Raw genomic sequence first — 25,820 nt, 5'->3', positions numbered from 1 at the left:
ATAACAGCATAACATCAAACTGTAGTACCTTTGTGTATAGATCTAGTTATATAGTCTCTATCTTTTTTTATGACACTTGTTTCTTGAAGGCAAGAACTCTTTGGTTTTTTCTTTTTCTTTTTATAACCTAACAGATTAACTTGCACTTAGTAGACACTAAATAAATGATTATGACATTCTTTATTATGTTCACAAAGTGTTTTTACTGGGTTGGATGTAAAATGATTACATTAACAATCCTAGCTGCTCCTAAGGACAATTTACTAATTATATCAGGTGATCTATACCTTCGTTCCCACTGGGAAAAAACAAAACACAAAACAACAAATGCTTACATAAGCCACTGGAGTAACTCTTATTATTCCTTACAACTTAGCTATGATGCTATGACTTATTTAAAAGACTAGTATATGATTAATTATTTAATTAGAATGCTTCAGAAAGCAATAAGAAGTTTGATAATTTTGAACTCTACCTATCACAGCTACCACTGATAAGTTGTATATGTATAGTTCAATATATTTAAGATAATGGTCATGACAATAGTGAAATAAAACTAGATAATTACCACATAACAGATTTGCCTTTAATTACAGAATCATGTAAAATTCTGTCAAGGTGAAATTCTAATAAACTTTATATGTACTCCTCAAAAAAAAAATCACATACCAATTTTTGACCTGTAAGACCTTCAAGGAGGTCCAAGAGTCTTCTTCCATCCTGAAGATCGCTGAAAAGATCTTCAATATGTTGCTTCCCAAACTAAGGAGGAAAAACAACAATCTAGTTAGTTGAATTATAATATGCCACATAAATTATATATATATATATATATATATATATATATATATGTATATCTTATTTCATTTATTTTCAGAAATTTCACCATTTTGGTTGACCTTTTACACAATCTCTCAATGCCCTATTAAATAATCAAAAAGTGAATTAATACCTTAGAGTTCAGCCAATCTAATCCCTTCATTACAAAATGAGGGAAACAAGCACAGAGAACTGAAATGCTTCTTTGAGCAAACCTTTATAAATGTTGATCAACAATTGTTCTATAGCTTATAGTCTAGTAGGATTGATGGAAAATTTAACCATCTTGGTCAAATAAACTTTCAGTTTAGAAAATTAGGAAGAACTGCACTTTTGACCCAGGTCTCTTAGAACCTAACCAAGTATTTTTTTCACTGCATTAGGTACCTCCTTTTTATCTAGCTGTATGTAGAGCAGAAGATCTAGGATAATAATAATAATAATAATAATAATAATAATAATAATAATAATAATAATAATTTTATAGCTTCTAAAGGTTTATTAAGCACTTGAATAAATTGTTTCATTTGAACTTTAAAGCAATTAAGCATCAGCATAATTATTATCACCATTTTTCAACTGATGAAATTGAGGCTATTAGTTGGTTTAAGAGATTTGTCCAATTTCAAATAACTAATAAGTGCCAGAAGAGGCTTTTTAATCCTGGTCTCTCTTGACTTCAAGGCCTACACTTTTTTAAATAATACTTCTAAGAACAGGAGCCATATTACATCTTATTTAACATTTATATGAAGATATAAGACATATTACTATTTCTTTGCATAAGAAAGAAATAAAAGAATTTCTTCCCATAAGCAGTTTACAACCGAATTTTCTCTTCTAGGCTATTACTTGAATAATATCTTTCAATAGGAGAAATTTTCTTTTGAAAAATTGCAACTTTTGTGGAAATACTCTTTAAAAAAGATTCTAGTAAACACAAAATTTTTAAGTGGGAATAACTTGTATAATTTAATTTTCTCTTTTGAAAAGCTTCACAATATCTATAGCTCAAAGAGGGTAAATTACTTTTGCAAGCATGCTATTTAAATATTAAATGCAGGGCAGTTTCTCTTCCTAAAAACATATTTACAAATATTATATTATTCTCACTCCCCAAAAATAAGAGGATGGAAAGGGAAGAGAAAATGAAAATAAAACAGATTTGAACATTTTAACATAATATAATAACATATTAAAATACTTAAAAACAAATATATGTATATATTCATATATCTTATTTAATCCTATAAAGATCATAGAGTAGATAAAGTTTTCTCCTCAGAATCAGAGGATTTGAACTTCAGATCGCTTTTTGCTATACATATGCCTATATTTATTTGAGCAAGATGGTTAAATTTCCCATCATTTCTACTAGACTATAAGTTATAGAACAATTGTTGATCTACAATTCCCAATATCATCAAAATCACAAAAGCAAGTAACATGAACAAAATAGTTAACCATGTAAGTCTGGGCAAATATGTTGTCACTGAAAGTCAAATATACAAGAGGCAATATGCATCCTTATGTCATTAAAATTCAATTGACTATAGATTTTTGCTTGCTAATTACTGAAAAGAATTCTCAGGTGGTGGAAGACCTAAGAGAGGGTAGATATATCAGAACAAGAGCATGCTTATATATAAGAAATGAAAACTCGCCCAAAGGCATGCATCTTTTAGTGAATTTGACCAAGAGATTAAAATCAAGCACAAGACAAGTAGGTGATATCATGGATATGGACCTAGGTCAGTAATCAGGAAGGCCTAAGTTCAAATTCATATCAGATACTTGTTTTGGTACCTATCAGGTGACAAATCTCTTCCTTTTTTTGGCTCAGTTTTGTCAATTGTAAAATGAGAATTAATAACACCTACTTTCCAAAGTTGTGATATGGATCAGTTGAAATAATAATCATAAATTTCCTAGAATAAAGCAACTACTATATTGATTTTTGCTTTAATTGTTATTAAAAGAATAGAAACATATATAAATAAGGGTAAATTTAACAGCATTTTTTGTCCAAAATCTTAGTCTAAACTTGTTGAATTATGCTTTTCTTTATTTTGTAAACACAATGCTAATCTCTATATCAAAATATATAATTTGCTAATTAATAGATAACTGGCAATTTATCAGTATTCACAAGCTTTTACTAGATAGTATATTACTACAAAGCCAGTATAATAAAAAAATAACTGCTTAAATGTGCATAGATAAGTACAATGGATATTTAAATTTATTAGAGAACCAGCTCTTTAGCCTGTCAAAAATCACATACTAATTAATGTTCAGACATCAAAAAGTAAAAAAAATGCATAAGACTTCTTCCACGAGTTCATAGAAGATATTTATTCCACAATGAATAAATGAATGACTAAAAAAAGGCATGAAGTTCTCTAGATGACATCAATAACTCAAGGGCACCAAAAATAATCTAATGAAGTTTTCCATATTATAAATGGAGAAAAACATTGAAAATTTTTTTAAAGATCATTTTTGTCAATGGGAAATTTTAATTTTCTTTATTTTTTGTTATTTTAATCAAAACTTTTATTGAGAAGGGAAAGTCAGTCATCCTCAACTACATTTACTACTACTGTACTGATACACTCATTTATACACACTCGTTAATGATTCCCTAGAACCAATAAAATCAAATATAAAAATCTTTTTATTGTTATTCAAAACATTTGTCACTAAGACTTATCCTACTTTCTAGCCTTTCATTTTACTTATCTTCTTCTACACATTCTGAGAATCATGGACACTGGCCACAGTGCTGTCCTCAGGAAATACTCCCTGTCCCACTTTAGACATTTTCACAGACTGTCCCTAATCCTTGGATTTTTTCCTTCTCTATTTCTTCCCCTCACTATTTTTCTTCAAGTTCCAGCTAATCCCTACCTTCTAAAATAGACTTTCCCAACCTCCTTTAAGGTCAATGCCTTTTTCTTTGATGATTATCTCTATCTTGTCCTCTATATTTCATATTTGTACATAATTGTCTGCCAGTTGTATTCCCATTAGTTTGGTAACTTTTTGAGATCAGGGTTTACATTCTAAGACATAGCACACTTCCTGGCACATACTAAGTGCTTATTAAGTAATTGTTGACTGAAATACACTACGACACACTCACAGTGTGTGATTTTTCTAAGCATCATTTTATTGGGCATTTTCCAAATCTCATGAGGAAGGCTGGTAAGTCTGTGACCCATTGAGGAATAACAGGTTATTATACCTATACTAAAGCAATTTGTTTTCATTCAGTTGAAGTACAAAAGCAGCATAGTTATTTCTAGCCTCTGGAAAAAAAATGGCCTCTTCCCTTAAGATCCACTTCTGAGATCACTGTCCTTTCTACAAACTATCTTCTGTCATTTGTCAGCATATTGTTTCTTCTACATCCTGGGGATCTGTTTTAGATAGAATTTGGTTCAGCAGTCTCTTTATTATCATCCAAGATATACTTCTTTGGCTATAGCCCAGTCAAGGTCCTTGCGGATCTTTTAGCTTGCCTGACTCAATAATCAGTTAGAAAATAAGAGGTTCTTTTCTTCCTCAAAAGTACCATTCTTAAACAAGTCAGAGACCTAGTTGACCTAACCCAAATAAAGGAAGGTACAATTCACTTAATACCTTCTTTGAGAGGCAAGAAAAGCAAATTGTTTCCTCCTGCTTCTATGTCTCTTCTTATGTCACTAAAATTCTTTTAAAATGTTTTGTGATTAAAATGAAATGAAACATGAACAAAATGAGAAAATGCAAAGGAGATAAAGGAAACTCAACATAAAATGATAAAACGCTCTGACAGGATGGTTTAATTATACAATTTCTGTACCTAAATCTTATAAAACAAACTGTCAATCTCATGAGAATTCAATGGAAGGACTGGATTTTAGCAGAAACTAAAATATAAATGAATATTCTAATAATACTACCAAGGAATCTCATCTTGAACCTAGAGAACCCAACAATTAGGCAGTATTAAACAAATCTTTCTTTTCAAAGTAACTAATGTACAATGGAAATAACACTATTGGGTATTTTTGTCTGTTTTGAAAAAATATATATTTATTGTTGGTGCAGAGAAACAGATGGACCTTTAAATTCTCAGGAAAAATACACATGATGACATGTGGCTAAGTTTAGAGAAAAATAAATGCTAGACTGAAACATTATAACACTGTTGTTTTAATGGAAAATCAGGCAATTGAGATTATACAATATCTCATATCATGTACCACCTGAGATTGAAAAGCAAGGTTGGCTCTAAATGGGAAGTATCTTAACCTGAGGTCAAGCTGGAAGTGAGGGAAAGATACCAGGTAAGCAGTCATGCCCCCCCAAAACCCCAAAATCATGTGGTTAAAGGGTTTAAGAAAATCTTAGTAGTATTTATCCAATTGCTCAAACTTTGGGGGGGTCACATTTTCATAATATACTATTTTGTTTATTAGTTGTGTGGCCCTAAGCAAATCATCTTTACTATTTCATGGCCTTAGTTTCATTATCCATAAAATATGATAGCATTAGTCTTAATGAACATTAATGTCCTTTCCAAATGAATTGATAACACCATTACGAGATTTATATAGATTCAAATTCTATGACTCCCATTATGATAATACCAGGTAGTAAACAATAGATCTGGAATCCAGGGAGAAAATTTAGTTATCAAAAAACAAAAATCTAGCTAAGGAAACCAAATAATCTTTCTGACCACCTTTAAGATTTTCTTGAAAAAGATAGTTGAATTTGCCATATCCTTCACCAGCTCATTTTAGAGATGAGGAATCAAAGCAAAGAGGGTTAAGTGACTTGGCCAGGGTCACTTAGCTGGCAAGCTCAGCCTGGATTTGAACTCAGGAAGAAAGGTCTTCTTGACTTCACGTCCAGCATTATATCCACTGTGCCATCTTCCTGTTAAATCTTGTCCTAATACTAATCTGGTTGTAATTCTAATCTAGTTTAGATCTCAAATATTTCCTTTTCTGTGCCACACATAATATCATTTATCCATTTTTCTACCCATCCTTGAGTCTAAAACATTATAAAAAATGTTATTGATCCATGACTTCAAATAAATCAAGACAAGTCAGGGAACAGAACAGAGATCAGAAAAATGATCTTAGGAGTCTTCTCCTGGGGCGGCTAGGTGGTGCAGTGGATAAAGCACAGGCCCTGGAGTCAGGAGTACCTGGGTTCAAATCCGGTCTCAGACACTTAATAATTACCTAGCTGTGTGGCCTTGGGCAAGCCACTTAACCTCATTTGCTTTGCGAAAACCTAAAAAAAAAGTCTTCTCTTGACAAAGGAAAATATTATATTTGGCTCTCATTAACTAGTAACACTAGAAAATAGAAGTGGGACCAATGTAAATTTAGGAATTATATCCTTTTTTCAAGCTCTTTTAAATTAATCTTCAAGTATTCCATATTTTTGTCTATTTTTTTTTACTAAATCTCACTTTGTTCCTTTTCTCATGTCATCTTTTAAATATCTGAGGTCATTTTATATCGTGAAATGGTAATTTTCTATTTCTCTCTCTCTCTCTCTCTCTCTCTCTCTCTCTCTCTCTCTCTCTCTCTCTCTCTCTCTCCTCTCTCCCTCTCCCTCTCCCTCTCCCTCTCCCTCTCCCTCTCCCTCTCCCTCTCCATTTTTCAAAAAGATACCTTAACAAAGAAAGGGACAAAACTAATTTCTTTACAAGTGATCTTGTCAATCGCATTCTTAAATTTCATAAAGGACTAGTAAGGATTTTTGTTTTTTGCTTTTTGCAAGGCAATGGGTTTAAGTGACTTGACCCAGCTCACAATGGCTAGCTAACATGTTTTTAACAAATTTTACTATTGTCCAAAAGGTAAAAAAAAAAGAAAAATAATTTCATTTACATTTCCCCAGACTTGATCTTGTCTCTTGTTTGTTTGTCTTGAACATGGAGAAAGGACTCTCAAATATTCAGAATAATCCTTCTAAACAGATCCCAGTATCAAACATTGAAATAAAGGAGCAGAGAATTAAAATTGTTGAAAGAGTCACAAAAATGTTGAGTAGAACAAATGAATAGATAAAGGAAAATGAGGTGAAAATAAGAGGAAAAAAGGGAAGAAAATATCATCACTTCTTTAAAAATAATGTTTTTTTCATTCTCTGTCTCTTCAGGTTTTTGCAGTTCTTTTAACCCGAAAGCATGCAAGGATCAATACACCCTCCCAAGAGGAGGTAAAGGGCACAGTGATGATTTAACACTACCTCTTTCTTGTTCCAGAAAGGTCATGCCACAGATTTCACTGTTGGTTTAAAAGACAGGGCACTTCACTGGGATTACTAATCTTTACATGATACAAGTAAAACTGAAATATACTGGAAGAATATACAAATAAATAGCTCAAAGGTATTTACAAAAGAATGCATATAGTTCTTGCACTATTATGGGGAAAATTAAATGTCCAGTTCTTTTGAAAATGGCACAAAATATTAGAGTATAAAAAAGAAAAATTAGGTAATTTATTTTATGCCTTAATTAATGGATATGCACACATTCAGATTAATGCATCAATGTATTATTAGAATATTAAATATTGCCAAGAACCATTATGATATCTGAAGAATTTATTCATAAAGAGGGTAATGGAGATAATTACTAGTAGATTTAAAGATTCAACATGCATATATACACATTTGTGTGTGTATGAATATATTAAAAAGAAGTAAAGGATATAATTAAAAATATATGATTAAAAAAAGAAGATGAACTATGTAGGAAGAATAAGGGAAATATAACCTAATGTGCACTTCCCACATTCTTGCAACTTCAAGTAAAAGAAAAAAAATTTCCCCAGCATATTAGGTTAACCAGCCCTTGCAGTAAACTTAGGGGAAGATATGGAAGTACACAAGATGATACTTAGTATAGAGCCTGGTGCCCAGTTAGGCGCTTGCTAAATTTTGACTGATTCATGGTCAGGCATGAATAGATTAAGCTCTACATCACTGGAGGAAAGACTCACATTGATGAGATCAAATAATGACTTAAATAACTGAATTTCTTTCATAAAAATTTAAATAACAAATACCAATGCTGTGGTTCTTTGGATATTATGATTACAATAATGATTAGTTCAGTGTGCAGAAGAAGGAAAAAAGGAAATGTCATATTAATGATATTTTTATTGATGGATGAAAAATGTCATATTCATGAAAACAATGATTTTATGATTCCAAGTTCTTATAGCCTGCAATATATTCATTTGCTTTCAATAGATCAGACCCCAGAAGAACCCAATGGACTTTTTACTAAATTATTTTTGTGATTCACGCAATTACCATTAAAACAGAAAGCAGAAACCATGGAAAAAACAAACATCAATAATTATTTTAGAACATGAACATGATGTTTCATACTACTATTTTTTTGTACTAGGCCATTATTCAATCAGTTATCACAATGACAAGCCAAATCCAATAAAAAATAATTTTTAAATTTAATTTTAATTTTCTTCCATTTACATTAAAATTAGTTCCAATATTCACTTCCAAAATGCTGAATTTCAAATTCTTTCCCTTCTTCACACCTTGCTCCCCTTCATTGAGAAAGCAAATTACTTGGTATATGTTAAAAATGTGTAGTCATGAAAAGCATTACAATATTCATGTAGTAAAAATAAAAAAAAACCCATGTCAAAAAAAGGGAAACTTCAAGAAAAATAAAGTGAATAAAAAGCATGCTTCAATCTATATTCAGACACTATCATTTCTGTCTTTGGGAATGGATAGTATTGTTTATCATAAATCCTTCAGAGTTCTCTTGGATCACAGCCTTGCTGAGAAAAGGTAGGTAATTCACAACTGATCATTCTATAACATTGTTGTTACTTTGATTATTATACATTTCTCATTGTATTTATTCATGTAAGCTCTTTTACTGAGAGCATCCTGTTCATTTCCCATAACAAAACAGCCTTTATCTCTATTCTATAATTCTTTTAGATATTTTAAATCAAGAGATATTTATTAATTACTTACTATTTCCCAGATAATATGCTAAATTCTGGGAATACAAATATAGGCAGAAAGAAAGAAAAATCTTGTCTCTCAATGAGGTTACATGCCAATGGAGAAAGACAAAATTGAAAAAGCTAAAAAGTATATGAGGGTGTAGGTACATGGGGAAAATACATGAAGGATTCCTATTGATTTGCTATTCAAATTTGAGAATGCAGATAGGATGGTAATGAAGATATGGTTGGCTTTGATAACTTTCCTGAAATTGAGGTTTTGTGAATAACCAACTAATGTGGAGGGGTTAGGAACTTCCAATATGAGAAATATTATGGGCTAAAGAGTTCTATGGACTATTGTAGAAAAAGGTCAGGGAGAATCAGTAGTTCAGCTGAGAGAGAAAGTAATAAATGGCTGGCTTGGGCATATTTTAAATGGTGGTTGTGATTCTGGAAACAAGAAGCCCAAGGCAATGAAAAAGAAAGAAAATGTATGAAACAATGTCCTCACCTTCCCTAGTTTTTGACCCAATGACTTAATCAAATCTATTTTTGCTGAATATACTCACAAAGTTTTTTTTATCTATTTTATGTGAGATAATTTACCCTATTCTGCTCCCCCTTTTAATTTTTCCTAAAACATTCCTTTCTCACCCCTTAAATTTATTTTTCAAAGATATTATCCTCTCATATTCAACTCACACCTATGTCCTCTGTCAAAATATACTACTTCTAACTGCCCTGAAAATGAGGAAGTCCATATGGGTTACTGGTATCAACTTCTCATATAAAAATATAAGGAATACAACATCATTAAGCCCTTTCCTCTTTACCTTTTTAATACTTCATTTGAGTGGCTTATATGAAGATCAACTTTTCTGTTGTGTTTTGGTCTTTTCATAAGGAATGTTTCAAAGTTCCTTATTTCATTGACTGTCCATTTTTTCCCCTAAAAATATGCTCAATTTTGGAGGTAGTTAATTCTTTTTATTATTTATTTTTTTGTTTTATTACAAGGAAATGGAATTAATAGTTTTCTAAAGAGATATTTGACATTGTATTCTGTTTTTACTTCTTTTGGTTTTGCTTTATTATTTTTCTTGATTTCTCATAAAGTCATTAGCTTTCATTTGTTCAATTCTAATTTTAAGGGATTATTTTCTTCAGGGAGCTTTTGAACATCCTTTTCCATTTGATCAATTCTACTTTTCAAGGAGTTTTTCTTCTACAGTGAATTTTTGTGCTTCTTTTTCCATTTGACCAATTCTAATTTTTTTTTGAGACATTGGCTTTTTGTATCTCTTTTACTATTTGACCCAGTCTGAGTTTTAAGATATTATTTTCTTCAGCATTTTTTTTGTTTCTTTTACCAAGTTGTTGACTCATTTTTGATTATTTTCTTGTATCACTTTTTTTTCTCTTGCCAATTTTTCCTCTTGTTCTCTGACCTGATTTTCAAAGTCATTTTTTTAGCTCTTCCATAGCCTGAGATCAATTCATATTTTTTTTCTGGAGGCTTTGGAAGTAGAAACTTTGACTTTGTTATCTTCTTCTGTGTATATATTTTGATCTTTGTCTCCATAGTACTTTCTATGGTCAGAGGTCTTTTGTTTTGTTTTATTTTTGTTTGCTCATTATCCCAATCTATAACTTGATTTTAACTGTTTGTTAAAGATTCTTTTTCCAGGGTACACAGTGGCCAACTTCTTCCATTTTGTTCAATTATTTTCAGAGTGACTTTTAGGAACTTACAAATTTTTAGTTCTTTCAAGGTAGTGTGATATAGGGAGAGGTATTTCCAAATCTACTGGCCTGTGAGTGCCTAGTCTGTGAGTGACTACAACACCCTTTTCTATCCTGGGTCTGTGAACACGGTCCTACTTCTCCCTTTCCCAAATTCAAGTGTGGGTAAAGCAACAGAGTGCTGCCTCCATGCTAGCGAAGAGTCAACTGTAATTTCCTTCAGGCCCTCTTTATGTTTATGTGCTGAGTGCTCTGGAAGCATCTGCTGCCCTGGCTGGTTCAGGATCTTCCAAGGTCTTCCCTTGGTTGTCTGGGACTGGGGTTGCACTGCTGAGGTCTGTGCTGGACAATGTTCCACTTTCAACCTGGAGAGACAGTTTTCCTGCTGGCCTTCCAAGTTATCTTTGCTGTCTCTCTGGCCAAGAGGTCTGGAAACTTCCAATGCCGCCACTGACTTAATTGCCCCATTGCCTGTTTCTGGCATGTTCTGTGCTGCACCATGCTCCTTTGCTTTCCTGCCAACCTTCTAAGTTGTCTTGGGTTAGAAAATTGTTTGACTCCATCTTTTGTGTGTTTTGCCACTATAGAATTGTTTAGAGTCATTATTTAAAGATATTTGGAAAACTTGTGGGCAAGTTTGGATGAGTCTCTGCCTTTACTCCGCCATCTTCCCAAGTATTAATATTATACCTATTTTGTTATTGAGGAAACTCAGTAAGAATGAAGTTAAGACTTCCCTGGGGTCACTAAGCTAATAAATTTGAAACCAAAATTTAACTGGGATCTTCCTAAAGCTAAGTCCAGAGCTCCATCCACTGTGAAACTAGAAAATTTCACATTAAAAGATGATGGATAATGAGGAAAAATGCAAAGAAATAGAATTAGAAGAAGCATGAGTATGTTGTTATGGAAGGCAAATAAGAACATATCAATAAGAAGAAGTGATCTACTGGGTCAAATACTGAAGAAAGCCGGAAGATGGGACAAAAAACAAGCTATAACAAGATAATTAATGGATTAACATGGAAATGTTTTACATAATTGCACATATCTAAATGCTTACCTAGGTCTAATTGTTTACCATTTCAGAAGGAGGGTAGGGAAGCAGAGAGAGGGATGGAATTCAAAACTTAAAATAAAAATATTTTTAAAAAGATAAATAATGAGTTTAGGGAAAGTTGCTTTTGTAAAGCAGAAAGGAGGAATCCAGATTTTAGGGTCTAATGGAGGGAATGGATATAGAGATTTATAGAGTATATTAGCTGATAATTTGGCAATACCAGGGAGGAAAGATAATGGAATAATAAATTGAAATAATGAGAGGATAAAAAAAGAATATTTAACATTAAGAGGGACTTGGTGCATTTCTAAATTGACAGGAATCAGCTAGGAGAGAGGAAGAGATTGAAAATGCCAGAGACAGAAAGAATAATTGATGGAAAAAAGTCATAGAAAAGCTACAGGAGGACAGGATTGAATGTACTAAGGGTCAGCTGTAACAAAGAAGAGGGTATCAAATACTATGAATCTAAAAAAAGAATAGATAAATGGAAAAAGATGATCAGAAATGCAGTATAAGGAATAAAGACAATTCATGGGCATGGAAAATTAGACGAGAACACAAGGTCATCTGCTGATATCAAGGGCAAAGTCAGGAGACTGGGCAGAGAATCATAGAGTATCAGAGTTGTAAAAAATTTCTCTGAATATCTCATATTTACCTACATGTGCACAAGAAACATCTCTTTAATATCCCAACAAGCAACTTGACTTGCTTCTGCATGCCAACCTCAGATGAATGGAAAAACATGACCTTCTGAGTCAGTTAATTCCATTTCTGAATAACTTCAAAAATATTTTCCAAATGTTAAAGCTAAATATCCTTCTATACAACTTCCATCCATCTGTTTTCTAGGAATAATATTGACAGTTTAAACCTTTTTACACTTTATTGGTAAATATTTGAAGAGATGTCCTCTACCCCCCACCAAAATTTTTATAGTAATCAAGATGAAATAAAATTCATTTTCCTTGGAGGCTCATTACTAGCTACATAATATGCAAGACTGAGAGGAAGGAAGACTTGAGTTCAAATCTCCATGTGGACACTTAAGAGCTTTATGATCCTTGCTAAGTCACTTAGTCTCTCTTTCTCTTAGCGTAAAATGTATATATAATAACATCAAATATATCAGGCTTTAATGTTTATAGTCTTCCAAAATATTAGATAGATGGTATCTATCATTACTGTCGGTTTCATTTTTTTGAGAATCAGGACAACATTTTACCTTTTCCTATCCTGAGGCATTTTTTCCCATTCTCCAAGATCTTTCCCAAATCACTGACAGTTAATTCATTATTAATACCAATCATTTTTTTCAGATAGCTCCTCATGAACAGTGCAATCAGTAATTCTGTATATAAATTGTGCTTTGAAGTACCTAGTAACCATATTTTCAAGCATCCTTTCTAGTCTAAAGATTATTTTCATTATCTGAGGAAAAGAAATGGGGTTGGAGAAGTGAGAGATTCTGCTTTTTTTCATGTGTATTATCTTCACCTCATTTGATTTTGATTTTGTTATTTCTTCAATTTTCTTATTTTTCCTCAAACATAGTCAAAAGAACAAAAATAGCAGCAAACCAAACTTTTGATTATACTTAACATTCAACATCAGTCTGACCTTGTTTTGGATCTTGTCATTTGTGTTGCCATTCTTATAGGACAATCAAGATTATATTTTTTTCATTCTTCTTCCTTTACCTACAGGCTTTCCCTCCTGTTTTCAACATTTAGAAAAGTCATTTTGTAAAATGTCATAGGAAATGGATATTGACCATATGATCACTAATGAGTAGAAAGAAAATCAAAGCAAGGATATCATTGCCAAAAGGGTGAAATGAGACTTAAAAAATTAAATTATAGTAGGAATAAAAGACAAGGAAAGAACAAAATAGATAAAGTTGTGATCAAAGAGAAGAACTGTAGAATTCAGGATTTTAAAAGTGTATCAATTTTGAAAGATGGGGAAACAGCAAGAACACCATGCTTGTCACTGTGATTACCTTGTTCCTCTTTTCCTTTTGCTCCCCATTTTTCCAACTCCAATCAATGCTCTATTTTCTTCATTAGAAGGTAAACTTTTTGAGAGAAGGAATTCATATTTCCTTGGAAACAAATTTCCAGAATAGTGCAAGGTGTCTGCCATATACTACATATTTCTATCATATTATATGAGAAGTTTATAACATTGTGGAAAAAGTCCTCATAATGTAACTCACATAAATTATGACAGAAACACTGATGTAGATTATTTCAGTGTTTAAATTCTGAAGTTGTATAAATCATTTACAGAAATGCAATTCTACAGTCACTTCAGGGGTGGAGCCAAGATGGCAATAGGAGAAGAGACTCTCTTAGGTGTCCTTGCTGTAATATTTCCAAAATCTTAAAATTAAGACTCTAACTAAATTTGTGAGAGACAGAACCCACAGAAAGATCCAGTGAGGCAATTATCCAGAACAAGGTAACCTGGAAAATAGTGGAAAGGCTCCACTCTACTGGGTTAGAGTGACTACCCACCAAAGTAAAGAAACTTCAGCCAATCAGAGGCAGCCCCAGGGCACCTACTAGGAGCCACAACTGATGGCAGTGGGGGCAATTTCCTGACCTACACCCCAGAAAGCACTGAGCACAAATTGGAGAATAAGCAGAAGGGACTTCTTCCACAACATGCCCAGAAGCCAAGACCCTCAGGGCAGTTGCAGCAGTCAGAGTGATCAGTTCAGCAGGGGCAGTCACACTGCAACCTAGATCCAGGAAACCAAAGCAGGTTTGGAGCCAATAAGCAGCCTTGAGTGCTCAGCCACCAAAGGTAGGGGATTGGAGAGTCTTCAGAGGTCTCTCTCTGTAACTGGAAAAGGATTTTGGGTCTCTGACCACATTCAGATCATGATCACAGTCTAGGCCTCCCATAGAACAGCAGGACCCCCCCCTCACCTCAGCCCTGTGGCAAAGGGGTGTGCTTATGGTCATTCACAGATCAGCAGGTAAGTCAGACATTCAAAACCCGAGATCCTTGTAGGGGTGTCCCAATAACTCCAAAGCTCAGAAAGCACCCCCAAACCAGGTATAGGCTGGAGAAATGAGTAAACAGGAAAAAAAGAGGAATGCCATTGAGAAATATATTGTCTATGATCCCAAAAAGGATCAAAATACTCAAACTGAAGTTGAGGAAGTACAAGTTCCTGCATCTAACAACTCCAAGAAAAATGGAAATTGGGCTCAGACTATGATAGAGCTCAAAAAATTTTGCAAATCAAGTGAGGGAGATAGAAGAAAAATTGGGGAAAAGAAATTAGAGAGATGCAGGAAAAACAAGAAAAATAAGTCAACAGCTTAGTTAAAGAAATACAAAAAAAAAATGCTGAAGAAAATAGCATGTCAAAAACCAGCATATGTCAAATGGATAAAACAATTCCAAAAGTTACTGAGGAGAAGAATGCTTTAAAAATCAGAATTAGTCAGATGGAAAAAAAGATAAGAAAGCTCTCTGAGGAAAAAAAATCCCTCAGATGTAGAATGAAGCTAGAGGAAGCGGATGACTTTATGAGAAATCAAGACACAATACTTCAACAACAAAAAATTGAAAAATTAGAAGAAAATATAAAACATCTCATTGAAAAAACAACTGATCTGGGAAACAAAATCAGGAAAGATAATTTAAAAATTATTGGGATACCTGAAAGTCATAATCAGGAAAAGAGCCTTGACCTCATTTTTAGAAAATTCCTACAGGAAAATTGCCCTGATACCCTAGAAGCAGAGGGCAAAATAGAAACTGAGAAAAAATCCACCAATCTTCCCAGGAAGAGATCCAAAAAAACAACCCCCAGTAATATTATAGTCAAGTTTCAGTACTCCCAATTCAAAGAGAAAATAGTACAAGCAGCCAGAAGGACACGATTCAATTACTGTGGACCTGCAGTCAGGGTCACACAGGACCTTAGAGCAACTAGATTAAGGGCTCTTAGGGCTTGGAATATAATATTCTGGAAAGCAAAGGAGCTTGGAATGCAGCTAAGAATCAACTACCCAGCGAAACTGAACATTCTCTTCCAAGGGAAAACATGGACTTTCAATGAACCAGGAGAATTTCAAATATTCCTGTTGAAGTGACCAGAGCTGAACAGAAAGTTTGACCTTCAAATAGAGGACTCAGATGAAGCATAGAGAGCAGAGGAGAAGGGTAAAATATGAGGGATTTAATGATGTTGAACTGCATGTATTCCTGCAGAGAAAAATGATACTGATAATATTCATACAAAACTTCTCATTTAATAGAGCAGGTAGGAGGAGCTTTTATAGATGAAGTAGGAGAAAGAGCTGAATTTAAAGATACAGTATATTGCAAAAATGGAATCAATGGTTAAAAGGGAAATGTAATGGGAGTAAGAGAAAGGAGAGGTAGAATAGGCTAAGATATTTTGTACAATAAGATTTTTTCATGGAAGAGAGTGATGAGATATAATACATTTTCTTTTTTACTTCTTGCAAGGGGCTGGGATTCGGTGACCTGTCCAGGACCACAGGGCCGGGTGGTTGCTGGGCCTTAGTGATGATATGTGGGCTCGGGGTGCCACTCAGCTACCCTACATTTAGAAGAGAGACAGAGTGAAATGAGAGAGAAAATATAGTATATGGTAGTGGGGAGGTATGGATGGAGGGAGTTGTGATCAGCAATGGTGGAAAAATACGCAGTAGCTTCTGTGATGGACTTATCATAAAGAATGTGATCCACCAGAGATAGAGCTGGTAGAACTGGAACACAGACTGAAAAATATTTTTTTAATCCTTCCCTTACTTTATTTATCATGAGGGTCTATATTCTTTGGGGGAAGGGGGGGTATTATGTTTACTCATAAACAAGAATATTTTAGTAATTATAAAAAAACATCATTTGTACAAAAATAAAAATAAATTTTATAAAAATGCAATTCTATTAGTTTTACTTCATTATCTTAATATCTAGTAGAAAATATGACAGATACAAGGCCCAAAATAATAAATGACAAAAATACTAATACAAAATCATAACAGAATTCTGAAGGAAGCGGTAAACTTAATATTGATTAGGGGAAAAAGGAAAGCTTCCTGAAGGAGGAAGCATTGGAATTTAAAGGGCAGGTAGCAGGTCATTCCAAAGAGAATGAATTTTTTAAAGGGTATTTATATTTTTTATTAGGTGATCATTGGATTTTTTTTTGAAAGAACAACTTTCGGGGCAGCTAGGTGGCATAATGGATAAAGCACCAGCCTTGGAGTCAGGAGTACCTGGGTTCAAATCCGGTCTCAGGCACTTAATAATTACCTAGCTGTGTGGCCTTGGGCAAGCCACTTAACTCCACTTGCCTAGCAAAAACCTAAAAAAAAACAATTTTCAGAAAAAAATCAAGGATAGAGGCCCGATTACAGAGGTATAGGAAAGAATGGGGTGGTGAAAGTTTAGATACTGAATGTTAACAATTTCTTCAACTCTAATAATTAGAGTTCAAATGTAGTAATAGTAAATCTTTCATTAATTAAAGTATCAAAGAGGTAGTTAAGAAATATATGACAGTTCTAGTGTCCAATGAAACTTGCATAACTATCATTTAACCTGAAAATATAGTTTGGATACCAGGAAAATATGAATATGAATAAAGATATGAAAAGTATGAACCATACTGCAGAAATTGGGAGGGATCATAATGGCAAAGGGAGTCAGGAGAGAATGAAGAATGAGTGTTAATAAAACAGAGGAAAAAACAAAATAAACAAAATTTTTAAAAAAAGTTAAAAAAAAAGTTTTTCAAAAAATCAAAGACAATACCATTCAATAAATCTCACTACTAGTAATGGAGCTTCAGGGAAGAGTTAAAAAAATGACTGGGATGTTGATTTGCACATCCTTTAAATCAGTGGATTTGACATGAGTGACATACAAAGGAACCATTGTCAGTTATCCTACTTCTACTTCCTTCATTCTTGCGATGATGGAAATCATTGCAGTTGTACCAGGTCTTTACTTAGATCAGTAGCACTGATGCAAAGGCACTATATCTTCCTCAGGGTACTCAACAGAACTTCAAGAGTCCATAAAAAGGGATGTTTAAAACGTTACATGCATTTTCCATAAGTGGGCATTTGTTATGTGAAAAGAAAATGAAGATGGTGAAGCATTATTCTTTTATGGAGGTGATAACTCTCTGAATGGACAAAGTGTGAGAAAATTCCTTCATAAATAAAAGCCCTTTTGAGGGGTTCTCCCCAGGAGAAGGAATTTAAAAATGTAAGAAAAAAAGTCCTTTCTGTAGGAGCATGGGCTAGAAAATATCTTTTGAATAAATAATGCTTAATTGGGGAATCAAGTTTAACTGCCTATCCCTTCTTAGAATCTTGTCTTTTTTCCCAAAAATTATATTTTGCTATTGTTTCTGTTTGCAGAAGGAAATTAAATGTTGTGAAATTGTTATTTCATTGTTCAGAACATATGATGAGATATGATGCCAAATTACTATAGTCATTCAAATTTTAAAGTTGTTATGAAGGTATTTGGTTTGCCATAATAAATGAAATGCTACAAGTAGAAAGCCTATATTGATTTCTCCTCTCCCTCTCTCTAGAATCATCATATCCTTTTCATCAGTTCTCATGAATAATATCCAAGAAGACCTAAGTGTCTTTTTCTAGTCTTTTTCTGAATCTCGTTCCCAACTGGCTGCTGGATATTTCTTCCTGAATGTTCCAAAGATGTTTTATGGTCATATCAAAAATAGGACTAATTATCTCTCTTACTCTGTGTCTCCTCAACTTGCTTATTTCTGCCAATGTGAGCAGTTACTCAAGTTCATAACATTAACTTTCCTTGATTCTTCATTTTACCTCAGCCCTCTATATGCAAACAATGAAAAATTCTTGAATATTCTGTTCTTAAAATATCTTTCATCTCTGTCTTCTCACCACTAAGACTGTCTGTCACCATAGAAATTTAGAACCTAACCACTTTACTGGACTTTCCCAATAGTTATCTAATTCTTCTCCTTGACTCAGGTCTCTTCTCCTTTCATTCCATCCATGGTAGCCTATTTAATATCCTACAGCGTGATTCTGGACCATGTCCCTCCTTTGTTCAAAAGCAACAAACTTCCTATTATTTGTTAAAATAGATTTTAGATTTAGATTTTAAAACTCTTCTTAAATGGGTTCCTACTTTATACAATACTCTTCCCAATTTATATGGCACATGATGTGGATTTCATGTATCTCATTATAAATTCCACCTCCAAATTCTGCATTTTTCCATAGGATATCACTTATGCTTAGTTTGAATTCATTCCTGCTTTTGTCTCTGTTGTCCCAGAATGCAACAAAAGCATGACATATAAAAAGTACTTAATAAATATGAATGAAGAGTAGTGACAGATAAGTAATTCTAAATTAAGTCAAATATAAATAGAGATAAAAGGAATGAATGAATTTATGAATGGGCATTAATCTCATCAAATTCTGTGATATATATCTTTATTCTAGACCTCTCAAAGTAGTGGTCACATTTGAGATCATACCATCATCCCAAAATACTTTATATGCAAGATTCTAAATTCAGAAGTACCCCTCCCTTTTCTTTCCAACTCTTTTTCTGCTCAAGTCTTTGATATAGTGATTTTTTGCCTCATTTTCCTTTGCCTTTCCACCTTATTCTCCTATTTTATTATTCCTATTCATATTTCACTTCCTCTGGTCATAGTCTTGAGTTTGTAATTTTAATGTTATTTTCCTTTTAAAACCCTTTTCCCTCAAATGTATTTTTCCCACTTGCTAATCCTCAATCTGGATCACCTCACCACCAACATCCCCACCCCTCATCCTCCTACTCCCATCCATTATGTACTTTCTTCAGTTTCAACCACCCATGGAGAACATGACAAAACGCTGCTGCCAAAAAAACTTCAAACGATTCCTTACTGTAGTTCAGAGATAGCTGAATCCCTTTCATACTCCAGTAGCACCTATTCCAAATGAATTCTTAAATACTAACTGCCCTCTCATCCCTCTTTTTGCTTTCTCTATTAAACAATTTTGCTAAGAATATCAATATGAGCTTCTTAATTGTTTGTTTTTAATTTATACCCTTTCTATGGCATAGTCTTTATTCCAATTGCAGAGGATGAGATTGCTACTTGCCAAGTCTAACCCCCTCACATTCTCCTCTTGATCATATCCTGTCTGATGTACTTCATAGGTCACTGTCCTCTCAGATTTCCTTTGCCATAGATCACAGTATACTTTGTATAAAATTTATATGTTCCCATATCATATCCTCCCCACAGTAGATTATATACTCTAAGAACAGGACCTTTGTCACATTTTTCTTTTGTATAGCTTGTCCTTTCTCTACACCAAGCAATTCAAGGAACAAATTGTATTATATTTGTTAAGGACATCCCAAAAGGTCTAGAAAAGATTATATTTATAATGCTATAAAATAGCATTCCATTTATTATAGTTTTTCTTCAAAAATATTATTAAGTTAATAATGCATTTGTTTAAAATATATATATATATAATATGTATATATAATATAGTTTGTTATAGAGTCATTAAAAATAAATTTCTACAGAGAATTTTATTGGTTTATATTTGTAATTTCACCAGGATAGAGAAATTATATGGAAGCTCATTCAATCAATGCCAATTGGAAGCTCATCCTTTTAATTAGCTTGCCTAGAATGCTGATAGGGTAAGTAACTCAGCCATGACAATTTAGCTAATTTGTGTCAAAAACAGGATTTTAACCAGATTCAACCTTCTGTCTCATGACATTCTGCCTTTCATTTATGTGGTTACTATTAATTAACATAGAAACATTACCATCTAGGAGAGATCAGGCAAATTTATAATCACAAAATCTCTGGGATTTCACTGAATCTTTCTATTAAAAGTGCCAGACTTCATGTTTTCAATTTAGTGAGGAAAAATCTTTAGTAAGCAGATCACTACCAGAAAAGCATCCTGCTTTGGCCAAAGTCTATCTCTAAAATGAATTATTCGTTTTACCCCATGTTATTTTACTGATCCTTCTTGTTCTTTGCGGATACTTTTGACTTTGAATATGTTCTTCCTGAACTCAAACCAAAATTCTGCTTAGTCCCCAAGATCTTTTATGGTTTTTTTCTTAATTGTTCAGGTTAATTACTGTTTAATTATTATGCATGGACCATATTCCTGACTTTCAGACTGTTAATCATTTCCTCCACCATATCCAGTCCACCAAAATAGAAACAAAATATTTCGAGGGACAGCTTATAGAGCCAGACTACTGCAGTTGTCCATATACACAATGAAGATAGAGACATGTATAATCTCCTTACATCATGAAATACAGATGTGATTGATGAAATAGCTTTTGAAAATTACCTTGAAATCTTCACAAAAATAGAATGGAAAATGTGCATAAAACACTCAAGTTGGGCAAAAGGAAAAGGTAAAAAAGGACAATCATTGTCTAGGGGTTTAGATCAGGGAGAAATCTCTAGAAAAGTAGAGTCAATATACACTACCCACAATTGCTCTGATTCAATCTTTCCCTAAAAATGATTGCCAAGGTCCTATTACATTTAATTCTCAGCTCTATGGAACAATAAGGCAATACCATAGAGCCAGCCTCTAAAGATCTTTAAAGCTACCTTTAATAAAACAAGGATTATTAACTCTTCTGTACTACTTAGCCTTCTTCTCTTAAATATATTAAAGTTTGTATTTCTTGTCTTGACATGTTCATCTACAGTTTGCTTAGTTTTACTGAGAAGTTCTGAAAAACTAATCATTGATTGACTTTTTATCCCTCAGTCTTGCTGGATTATTATTCTGCTGTCACTATAGATAAAGATCTGCCAGGTTTTCTTTTCTTTTTTAATATAATATCTAAGTTTCATTGCTCTATAATTCAGCTCCTTTCAAAACAGAAGTAGTAAGTCCAGGTTTCAGTATAAATTAAAACTGGCACCTTTGATTAGTTTTTTTTTTTTTTTAACAAAAGTATTTTTTCGAAGAAAAGTTTTTTAAAAATAAAATAAACTAGTCTGAATAATAATGAAAAGGAAGGCCAGGTAGGTGGCACAGTGAATAGAGTATGGGTTTATTTTTCCTGAGTTCAAATCTGGCCTCAAACACTCACTAGCTATAAAAGTCACTAGCTGGGCAAGTTGCTTAACTCTGCCTCAGCTGGTCTATAAAATGAGCTGGAGAAAGGAATGACAAACAATTTAAGTATTTTTCTCAGGAAAACTCCAAATGGGATCAATAAGAACCAGACGCAAAAATTAGAAAGAAGATATTCATTCCTCTTTGCATTTTTCATGAAGTCCTTTAAAAAATTAGCATGAAAATGATTAAAAAATAAAATATTAAAATTCAGTTTCAAGGTCTATAAGATGGAATAAATGAAGTAATAGTTTTATAGTGGATCCTCATGTGTTATTAAGTATAAAGATGACATATAAATTCAAATTTTATTTAAAAATTGAATTAAAACTGTTTATCTTAAAATTTAAAAGAACATTTGATCAATTATTTGTATTAGTAAATCTATTTTAAAAAATTCTAAGAGCTTTGGAGTGAGAGTTTTTTGATCTCATAAACTTATCTGAAGCAAGCAGACATTCCCCATCATTCTTTTGGACTCAGTGAAACTACAGTTGCTGTTCAGTGAAAGTTTAGTGATAATGAAGATGATGATGAAGATGATGATGATACACAATCTCTTTCATCAATCTACTTTACATCACTCACAGATGTCTTTCCTAATTCTTCATTTTATTCCCTTTTAATTGCTTTTATTGAGCTTTATATAACATGCTTGTACATATGTGCTTGTTTGTTGACTCCCTTATATTGTTTTTTTCTTTTTCTTTTTCTTTTTATTAAATGTATTTATTTATTTTCATCCATATGCACACATATGCTTTTAAGTTACAAAATTTCCTTTCACCCTCCCTTCCCATCCCCCACCCCCAGCAGAAAACAGTCGAGTTAGCATTGAACATACATATTTTGATAAACATCTTTACACATTAGTAATTTTTGGTATGAGGAATTAGAATTAAGGGAAAGAGATACATAAGAGATCATTTTTATAAAGTGTTCATCAGATTCTGAAGAGTTGGGGTTTTTTTGTGTGTTTTGCTATTCTTTCTTCCTTTAGATGGGGATAATATAGTCCATAGCTGGTCTTAACAGTTATCCTAGCTCTCTGAACTGCTGATGTTGTTGCTGATGTGTACATTGTTCTCTTGGTTGTACTCCCTTTTCTCAGCATCTGATCCTGTGCTTCTTCCCTTCCACTCCATACTTCTCTAGAATCTGACCATTTATGGTTTCTTATAGGTCAATAGTATTCCATAGAATTCATGTACCATAACTCGTTTAGCCATTCCCTAATTGATGGGCATCCCCTCAATTTCTAATTCTTTGCCACTACAAAGAGATCTGCTATGAATATTTTGTAACATGTAGGACTTTTCCCTTTTATATAATTTCTTCTGGATTTAGACTAGAATTGGAATTGCTGGGTCAAAGGGTATGAAGAGTTTTATTGCTTTTTGTGCCTAGCTCCATATTACTCTCCAGAATGGTTGTATCTGTCCACAACTCCACCAGCAATGCATCAATGTTCCAATCCTCCCAAAACCTCTCCAACATTGATCATTTTCCCTCTCCTATTAGACTGTGAGTTTGTAAAGGGAAGAGACCAAAACACAACACTAAAATCAATAGCCATCTTTGGTTTCCAAGAACTCTTTATTCTACTGGGGAAAACAACAAATAACCATTTATAAAAATATTAAAAAGAAAATGTTATTTTAAAATTCATAAACAAGTTATCAGTTAAAAGTAACAACTAAAGAAATATTAATTGAATGAACAAGAGATTTTCAAGTGAAAATCAAAAGAAAGTTACTTGACTCTATATGTATTGAGACATTGATGGAAACCAAAAAATAGAAAGGATTAATTCAAGAAAACAGTCAATCCTCGACATTTATATGTTAAAATTTTAGACTTCAAGGATTCCTGTGATTTTATTAGCAATCTCATTTTCATTTCTGTTGGCAACCAGGGATTAAGCACCTTAAAATGGAAGGAAGAAATGGGGAGGGGGGCACATGAATGTTGCAGCAAGTTTGTGTAAAAGCTCCTATCTCACTAATGGCTATAATATTCTTTTTCATCCTACCTTTATTGATTAAATAGCTCCCCTTGAATTCCATGAAAATGTTAATTGCTTACCTTTAAAACTCAAGCTTGGTTTTGCAATTACTGGTGTTACCCTACCTTCCCCTCCCAGGCTTGAGTTTGGCATTGACGAATCATTCCTTAAATCCACAAAAAAAAGAGGATAGTATCTATGGTGCTGTAAATTTCATTTTTTGTTTTAATGAGATGCTTTTCATGTTACCAATTTTACTTTATATACAACATTTTATATGTTATTTCATTCATGCATATTGTGTTGAGAAAAGTGCCTGTTATCAGAATTAGTGTTTTGTTATAAAGACTTATATGCAGAAAAATGTATTTTCAGCAATTTCAAGTGAAAGATTACAATTTTGGTAGTGGCTAGAGTATAACTCCCTATTTCCCATAGTTTCAATGTATCAGTATTGTATTTTTTACTTTCATGCAGTCTTATAGAAAACCCTCATGAAATGTGAATTATGACTATGCTAATTAAAAGAAAAAAATTAGAATTACTAAATGAATCAAATGGCCTGGCTATTCAGGAGCTAGGGAAAGATGATGATGGAGAAGGAATATATATGGTTATTTCTTAGGATTATTTATCCCAAAAATCTTAACTAGAATGTTAAACAAAATATTATGAAAATATATAAAGGGAAAGATAAAGAAAATATTGATTTTTGATTAGATGAGAAAAGTATAATGTGCTATAATAGGGTCTGTTTATTAAATTAAGCACTAAGAAATGGGATGGCAACATATATGTTAGTAGGATGAGAAACAAAGCTAAGAGAATAGAATAAGGGAAGATAGATGGGATATGCAATTAATCATGATCCAGGGATTTGTATCTTAGGTATTAATTGAAACTTTGAAAATATTAAAGGATCACAAAATATCATTTTTGAGATGCTACAAAGAACAGAATAAGTGATATAGAAATTAGGAAATGATCTACATTTATAAAAAAGGGGGGATAATAAATTTTGCAGATCGTGAAGCTTCACTACTATAGTGAAGAGAATCATAAATTTAATTTACAAATACTTTGAAAAGAATAAGGCAATAAATAGCATTATTTCAAAAAAGAACTTTGATCTCAAATTAATGTATTGTTCCCTAGTTGCATGGAGGTTAGAAAACTATCGGAAGTTGATATATGTTTTCTTTCTAATCTGAACTTCAGTTAAACTTTTCATGAATATATTCTTTCCAGCAGGCTTTAAGAAATATGCTAGACTAGGGATGGGGGGTCATAAAGCCTCTCAAATCAATTACCAAACCATAGATTTAACATTGAAGAAATATTAGAAGTCATGTAGGTCAATCCTTCATTTTATAAAAAAGAGAGAAATTGAAATTTAGAGAGTAAATTTACATATATATATACATAGCAAATGGCAAAGCTAGTTTTAGGAGAAAATATCAGCTAACCTATATGTAAACTAAGATGTTATCTAATAAACACAAATATTAATTTTTAAAGTACTCTTCAGTCTTTCTGTAATGCAATTTGCTAGAAATTGGCATATGAACTTTTATGCAGATGAGAGTAATATTAGCAAGTAAATATAGAAATATAGTCAGAAAAATAGAGGATAAAAGTCCACCAGTTATAATCAATGGATAATATATTGATATTGTCATAATTCTAGATGACTGAAGCAGAGAAAAGAGATTTAAAAGTCATTTTAGAATGTAATATGGCAACAAATCAGGAAACAGGACTGTTTAAAAGATAATTGTGATATAGGGATAGAGTTCTAATGTAGAAAACCCATTAAAGTTTCCAGTTTTCTACTCCTGATCAAAAAGATATGAGAATAATCCGGGCTATTCTTCGGGTAGCTGTAACGGTGCTTAGAGTGAGGAAATAGTAGTAAAAGATACTAGAGTTGGAATTATTTTGATGAACAATACAAATCCTTTATATGTCATTCATAGACTTCATAAAACTTTCTAAGCTAT

At 32.8% G+C, this 25,820-nt stretch overlaps 1 protein-coding gene across 1 annotated transcript in view; it reads right to left on the bottom strand.

Moving 5' to 3' along the window:
* The window catches only part of DMD (dystrophin), a 2,282,785-nt gene that overhangs the window by 1,880,274 nt on the left and 376,691 nt on the right, over positions 1 to 25,820 (bottom strand). Inside the window, exon 4 of the mRNA XM_074220296.1 lies at positions 670 to 762. Coding sequence (XP_074076397.1) covers positions 670 to 762 — 93 coding nt within the window. The remainder of the gene's footprint in view (positions 1 to 669; positions 763 to 25,820) is intronic.

This window comes from Macrotis lagotis, chromosome 1 (assembly GCF_037893015.1).
Source record: "Macrotis lagotis isolate mMagLag1 chromosome 1, bilby.v1.9.chrom.fasta, whole genome shotgun sequence".
Lineage (NCBI taxonomy): Eukaryota > Metazoa > Chordata > Mammalia > Peramelemorphia > Peramelidae > Macrotis > Macrotis lagotis.
This window is presented reverse-complemented; position numbering and strand designations above follow the sequence as displayed.